The 7760-nt window shown below is 27.4% G+C and overlaps 1 protein-coding gene across 1 annotated transcript; it reads right to left on the bottom strand.

The window, feature by feature from the left end:
* Positions 1-4462: 4462 nt before the first annotated feature.
* Positions 4463-6281, bottom strand: LOC115722987 (heavy metal-associated isoprenylated plant protein 21). Its single transcript, XM_030652381.2, has 3 exons — positions 6136-6281; positions 5825-5900; positions 4463-5058 (listed from the first exon to the last, which is right to left on the bottom strand). The coding sequence occupies exons 1-3, from the start codon at positions 6211-6213 to the stop codon at positions 4766-4768; spliced, it is 447 nt and encodes a 148-aa protein (XP_030508241.1). The 5' UTR covers positions 6214-6281; the 3' UTR covers positions 4463-4765.
* Between the last annotated feature and the right edge of the window lie 1479 nt (positions 6282-7760).

Below are 7760 nucleotides of genomic sequence, written 5' to 3'. Positions count from 1 at the left end.
GTGGAGTCGAATCATGAGCACCAAGCCACTTCCTAAGGTCAAAGAAGCATTTTTTGAAGTCGGTCTTGAAGAAAGTAGGAAAAAGGTTATGATGGGTACTCAAAAGTCTTTTTCAGATCAAGAATCATCTGCCCTTTCTTCTGGAAGACAGTTCCATGAATCTACCTCTGATACTCGTCAAACTAAGGGGCACCCCTGGTGTGATCACTGCTAGAAACCTAGACACTATAAAGAAACATGCTGGAAAATTCACGGAAAGCCTCCAAATTGGAAGCCAAAGTCTGGGGTGAACGTGAGAGTAGGGGAATTGTTGCTGCCACTTCTGGTTTCACAGGTGAAGGAAAAAGTGATGCAATTGAGTCAGCTCCATTCAATAAAGCTGAACTTGAGGCCCTTCAGAAGCTTCTAAGTCAATCCTCCACTTCGTTGACTGCCACTCATGGTATTGGAATGTTGGCAAAACGAGGTAATAAATCAGTAGCTTATTTTGTCAAAAAAAGAAATACTAAATCTTGGATTCTTGATTTTGGGGCTTTAGATCACATGACAGGAGATGCATCAAATTTTTCTAAGTTGCACATGAGTACAGGAAATCATACAGTACAAATTGCTAATGGTACACTCTTGAAAGTTGAGGGTTTGGATTCAGTCATCATTAATAAGGGCCTAACCCTCAATTCTGTACTCTATGTACAGAAATTGGATTGTAATTTACTTTCTATTAGTAAATTTACTCGTGACCACCACTGTGAGACTAATTTTTTCTAAAATCTTTGTGTGTTTCAGTACTTGGATTCGGAGAAGAGGATTGGCAGTGCTGAGATGTGAAGAGGTCTTTATGTCCTAAGGAATGAAACTCAATCTACTAGCACAACCCAAAAGTTTAGTTTGCTTTCTTTGAATAATCAATCCATTTCTTCTTCTAATTAATTATGATTCACAACAACCTTTAATTTTAATAGTTATTGAGAATCCATAACTAATCATTAATAATCCACAAGTCATTGATAAAATTCTAATAAGTTATGTTATTTAGTAATTGCTTACAATTGCTAAACAACATACATGTTGAACCATTCGCTCTTTAAGAGAGTTTGTTGGTTCATCCTTAAGATAATTTATTAGAACAAAAGGATTAGTGGTTTCTAGTGATTACCTTATGTACAATAAGAGTTCAACTACAATATTAATTTGAGACACAAATTAAACTGTGGAGTGCAAAGAATTGAAATTGTAGTACAATATGCATGAATGAAGAAATGAATATCCTAAAGAACAATGAAATCTATCTTTAGTAAAGTTGCCTAATGGGGTGGAGAACATTAATTTAGCATAGATCTTTCACCAGTAAATGCTCATTAGGCAACATAGAGAAATATAAAGATATAAAACAAGATTCATTGCTAAGAAGTTTATTTTGAACTACGAATCAATAACAAGGGAGATTTACATTCTCACTTGTCTTTATATAAGATTCTATTATAGTAACATTGGCATTTATTGCTCGTTTCAATTCATTAATCAATTCAAAACAATGAACTAGAGGAGAAGGTATACAGATTACTATATATAGATTTTCCACTAATAGTTGTGAACTACATATGCAAGCTTAAGAAGTCTACCTATAGATTAAAACAAACATCTCACAAAATGTTATTTTCATTATGTCATCTTTTTTTTTTTTGGTTTGAATTTATATACCAGAAGGTCAGTGAGAGTAATATTTATTTTATATATAGACAATATGATACTTACAAGTGATGATAAAAGTTTCATCTGTATAAGGTGAAATAATTCATATCTCAAATTATTATTTTCAGATAAAGAATATAAATAACATATATAATTTTAATTAATTAGAGAGTGACCACATCATCTGATTAAATAAAATTATGTATTATTCATCTCATGTTACTTTTATCTTTAAGTGTGGTAAATTCAACTTAAACCAACATTTATAAAATGATCTGGAATAAGAATAAATTAAGAACATTAATTTGCTTCTTTTTTTAGAAGCCTAAAGTATGTCTCGTAGTCCGAATAAGACTTTGCATTGTATTTGTTTCAGGATCGTTAAGTAGTATCAGAATAACTAAAGTTAAGACTACTTCATTTTTCATACAAAGTAATGAGGTGTCTTTGAGATACATTAAATATTACATTCATTGAAGTAAATTGACATATATTGACATATATAACAAAAGTTAGTGATTTGCTACTTGGATTTCTTAAATGATATTCTTTTTAATAAATTAGAGAGAGGACTTGAATTGTTTCTTTCTATTAAAAATTGAGTCTAAATAGTCTTTCAAAAAACTAATTAGAAACTATCATTTTTTTCATTTATTTTCTTATAAAAACACATGCAATTTTTTTTTTGTTAATCTATTTCTAATATTTGTCACAAAATCGTCATCTTTCTTTGTATTTTAAAAATTGAAAATTTGTTTCTAATTTTAATACTATTACTTTGTTTAAAATATTATATTTTAGATTACATGAGTATAAAATATAAGGATATGATTTTGTCCCGTGATTGTACTTTCACAGAATGCATCCCGTGATGTACGGCAGCCGTCAGATGAAGGAGTTATTTGATGTGACGGCTGAGATTGATCTAGGGGTAATTAGAGTTAAAAAGTAGAAACGCATCCTGACACTCATTTAATGTACCCTGAGACCCATATAATGTACCACGGAATACATTCCGTGGAAGTAAATTACGGGACAAAATCGTATCCCATAAAATATATATCTATGAAAAGATTATAAAATTTAGATAATACCACACTCGCGCAACTTAATTAGTTGCATAGTTTTGTTATATATATTTGCTCTCAACGTCATTTCTTTGTAACCAATCAATTCATTAAATATAATATGGCCAGCCTCTAAGACTAAATCAGTGAGCTGAGCTCATTCAATTATCTCTTTTCTTCATATTCTGACTTTACCCAATTTTTTTTCGCATATATATATATATATATGTATAGAACAATTCTTAATGGGTAATACCCATTGATGGGAACTAAAAAAAATTAATAAGGTAACAATCTAATAATCTTTTATGGCAAGTTTCTAACAATTATTTTTAAAAAAAAATTATATTCATTTTTATAAAATTGGAAGTAATAATTACAACCAATTGTTTGAAAAAAAATTATAAATTATTTTTAAAAATTAATTAAAATTACTACTTTATTATTTTATAAAATTGTGAGTTTATTAATAATTTATTATTGTAAAACTAAAAATTATTTACATATATATTACTGTATTTTTTTTATTAGGAGAATAAGAGCTTGATTCTGGAATCCAATTGTCTTAATATTATTCATACTCTTAAAAATAAAACTTTACAACTTCTTAGTTCTTACTTAGGCTATCATTGTTAGAGAAAAATTATTATTATCCAATAATTTTTTTGATATTACCATGCATCATTCTCCTAGAATAACTAATGAGGTGTTGTTTATTATTTATATTTTTAGGATTGGAAAATGATAATCTTATCTAGGAGTCAAATATAATTTTTTGTACTGAAATTCTTATGTTGGCAATTGCCATTATTCAATAATGTTTATGACACTTTTTTCTTCCTTCATTTTTTTTTTGGTTAAAATTTTCTTTATTGGTTTTGTTCTTATAAATTTAGTAAGCTCAAGTATTTTAAAAAAAATAAAAACATATAAATAATTGTTAATTATTATAAAATTAAAGATTTTAGGTTTAGAAAAAATATTATACATTTTATATGTATTACAGTTTAAAGCTTAAAATTAATATTTTTTTGTTTTCACTAATGCAATTTAGAATTCTAGTTTGAAGAAATTTTATAAAAAGATAAATATACACTTTTTTTTTTAATCTTTAAAATGATTTTTATTAAAAAAAATAGTTTGTTAGTTTTTTAGTGTGTTTTATTTTTTAAATAACAATTCCATTTATAAATTTTTTATTTCTATTAATAGTTTTATCTATTTTTGGAATATAGAGAATGACAAAATAGGAAATATTATTTTTTTAATATTTAATTAATGATTATAAATATCAACTATTAGATATTTAATCCAGGTCAAGAATAAAATACCCGTACATGGGTAATACCCATTAATAGTGATGCAGCAAAAGTGTAGATATATTTAACTACGTCTAGCTAGTAATTATATTTATTTTTGTAATAGTAGAAATTTATTAATTAAGTCCAACGCCATTCAATTAAGAATTTTTGTTATATATAATTTCATCCGTTTATTGTGTGTTACAAGAATCTCATTCGTTCTTGGCTCTGATTTTTAAAGATCATATTATACATATAATAAATATATAAATATCGTCTCCAGTTGGACTACTTTTTCACCGACCCATTTATATATATATACTTCTTGAGTTCTTTCCCTGCTAGCTTCAAAATGCAAAACGAGGTATACAATCTACAATTAATTTTTAAACACGTAAACAATTAAAAATTAATTAATGTTAAAATTCGATGCATGCATCGAAGTGATCATGTTCACAAATAAAACAACGACATGATACATATATATTTATATAAGTGACTGACCATACAATATAATATATAATCATCGATCGATGTCATCTCTGGTCATCACAATAAAAATGGTATTTGGGATCCAATGGAGGGATACCCTAATGAATTGAGGAAAAATCTACCTTAATACTCATATTCCACATGCATAAATAACAAAATATAATTTGTGAACATAACATATATATATATATATAAAAAGGATATTGATGAACTTCACATTATGGAACAAGCATTAACATTGTCATCGCTGAAAAGGGAGACCATATTGTCCTCGGCCGCATTAGATGCCGGAAAAGCTTGGACGGAATTTCTGACGTGGCCGGCGGGAGCCCTTTTGTCATAGACGCCTGATATGTAAGGGTAATGGACTAGATGCTGTGGAATGTAAGGCCAAAATTCTGCTGCCTTTCCCGTTCTCTTTATCCTTTTCAGCACTTTTATTGGCTCCACATACCCATTAACACTTACTTTGCTTTGTTTTCTGTTCACCTCTACAGATTTCACACCTACAAATTATTCATATATTAATTAGTCTGAGTTTATTAAAAGTGTAATATTCTAATTAATTATGTAATATGTGACATACATATATATATATTGTTGTGTGTTTTTTAACGGGATCCATAAAAATGCAATGAAACTTTCTCCGCTGGAAAGAGAGGGAATCAGTCCGTATAACAGCTAGCCTGCCCTTTCGAATAATTTGTAAAAGAAAATAAAAGGTGGCCTCATTCAAACAGGATATTAATTAAAAAGAAAAATTATTTAGCCATGCAAATTATAATGGTATATTATGCTATTATATTTTTTTACCCTGTGTATGTTATATATAAATCATTCTTTTGTACATTTTTGTACACCAATATATATTCATTTATAATTTCCACATATATGCTATATATACATATGTAGGTAGATTGGTGAGGGAACATATATATATATCTTATATATATATATATTTATAAGATAATATAATTTGGAATGCAAAAAAATATTAGGCTCAATTTATAATAATTAAAGTCAGGATATGAAAATACTCTAAAACAGATTAATATATCATTTAGTTTGCTTCCATAATGGTCGGGGCAGTTCTTCCCCAATGATGCCAATTGTTTTTCTCTTATATATAGAATATTGATTTTCATCCCCTTTAACATATAATTGATATACATTGCTACTTTTATTATAAATTAGTATTTTTCACACCGCAAGAAAATTTTGCTTTAAAGACGAAATAAGAGAGGATCTACAAGCTAATCATGAATTAATTACCTTTCATGGAGGCAACAGCATTCTTTACTCTTCTTTCACAACCATCACAATCCATTTTGACTTTAATCTCAACTGTCTGGGATTGGAAACCGAAAAATGTGTAAATGTTCAAAATTAGTTAATTTTATGATTGAACATGAGTTCTGCATATATACTGAAACATAATTAGTTAATATTAATCATTCTAGTCCTGATAATACTATTTAGTTTCTGCTCCATTTATAGTATACACAGAATCAAAAGCAGGTTTCTTATTAGTTTTAACATTAAAATAATAAGTAAATTAGGTATGTTCTTGCAAATAATCGTACCTGCATTGGTTTGCGCTTGCTTCTAGTAGTGCTGCTGGTGACAATGCAAAAGTTTGAGAGGTAATCCAGAGCTCCCATTGATCTTCTTTGTTATAGCTACGATATGTATATATATATATATAGAGAGAGAGAGAGAGAAAGAGAGAGAAACATTACCTATATAATGGGAAATGGGAGAGCAGGTATTTATATTAATGAGAAAAGGTGTCTTCTTTGTTTAAATGAATTTAGAAAGAGGGTATGCTTGCAAAAAAAAGTATTATTGAGACTAAAAGTTAGTCTATAATTACCAAAAGGAATATCAAGTTTGGCAAGAAAGGCCTGTGACTTGAAAATTAAAATCATATAATACTTTTTTGGGGTATAAATAATATTATTCTTTCATATTTTTTAGACAATCTAGTGAGGAAGACAAATATTGTATTAAAGTTTGTGATATATGTTCGATCTCTTTTATTTTTGTTCAACGAGAGTGTGGTTTTGCTTTTTCTTTTGTAAGCTAGCCAAGGGAGACCTATGTAATGGCCTCTAATTAATTAGCTGATTCTATTATAATGCATATATATAATTCAAACAAAAGAAAATATTCCATATAAGTAGTATGGTATCATTCCTTTTTCTCAAAAAAAAAAAAAAAACATAAATAAATAAATTGTTCTAAAATATTATATAATACATATATATGGATCACTATAATTATGGAGAATCAATTAGTTACCCAAAAATAATTATTATCATAATGTTTCATTGTATTTTCTAATTTTTTTTATTATATTGATTTAATTTTTTATTCTTTTAACTATATTTTTTTGTATAAATAGAGTTTCACCCATTAAAATAAATTCCTGAAAAATTCTCATTCGGTTTCTCTTTCTCGTTTCATCTTCTTCTTCTTCTTTTCTTATTTATTTTATATTATTCATATTAATTTTATAACAAGTTATCAGCACGAGTCCCAAGGTAAATTTTTTTGTTAAAGTTTTTAAATTATTTCAAAGTCATGATACACTAAATATATATTTATATATATATACTCATCTAATAACTTAAATAATTTCAAGAATCCTTCTACTTTAATTTTCTCTTTTTTCTTTGTTATTAATATATTATATATGTTCTCATTCTCATATATTTATTCTTAATTTTATATATATTATATGCTCTTAATATTTATCTATAATATCATAAAGAATATATATAAATTATGTATATATCACTACTACAAAAACACCCTTTAGAGGCGGTTTTTAAGCCCTTTCAGCGTCGGTTTTCGCGAAATTCGCTACCGACGCTGATCAGGGCGACGCTAAAGGGTTTATATGAACCGACGCCATATATACCCCTATGGCGTCGGTTATAAACCGACGCCATAGGGGTATATATGGCGTCGGTTCCTAGCCAAAAACCGACGCCATATGTGGCGTAGCAACCGACACCAAAAGTGAGCAGATTTCGGTTTTTTTTTTTTATTTTTTTTAAATTTAATTATATTATTTTAATTTTATATTTATTAATTTATATATTATTTTATTTAATTTAAATTACATATTTATTTAAATTTTAAATTACATATTTATTTAATTTAATTATATATTAATTACATTTTAAATTAAATTGTAATTAAA

This window comes from Cannabis sativa, chromosome 9, assembly GCF_029168945.1.
Source record: "Cannabis sativa cultivar Pink pepper isolate KNU-18-1 chromosome 9, ASM2916894v1, whole genome shotgun sequence".
Classification (NCBI taxonomy): Eukaryota; Viridiplantae; Streptophyta; class Magnoliopsida; order Rosales; family Cannabaceae; genus Cannabis; species Cannabis sativa.
The sequence above is the reverse complement of the archived record's forward strand: the minus strand, read 5'-3'. Positions and strand labels throughout refer to the sequence as shown.

Excerpts from the sequence above, each read along its gene's own strand:
- LOC115722987 (XM_030652381.2), bottom strand. The coding sequence starts at position 6,213 with ATGGGAGCTCTGGATTACCTCTCAAACTTTTGCATTGTCACCAGCAGC. Across the intron at positions 5,901-6,135 it reads GCAAGCGCAAACCAATGCAG|ACAGTTGAGATTAAAGTCAA; the intron begins GTACGATTATTT and ends TTCCAATCCCAG. Across the intron at positions 5,059-5,824 it reads TGCTGTTGCCTCCATGAAAG|GTGTGAAATCTGTAGAGGTG; the intron begins GTAATTAATTCA and ends AATAATTTGTAG.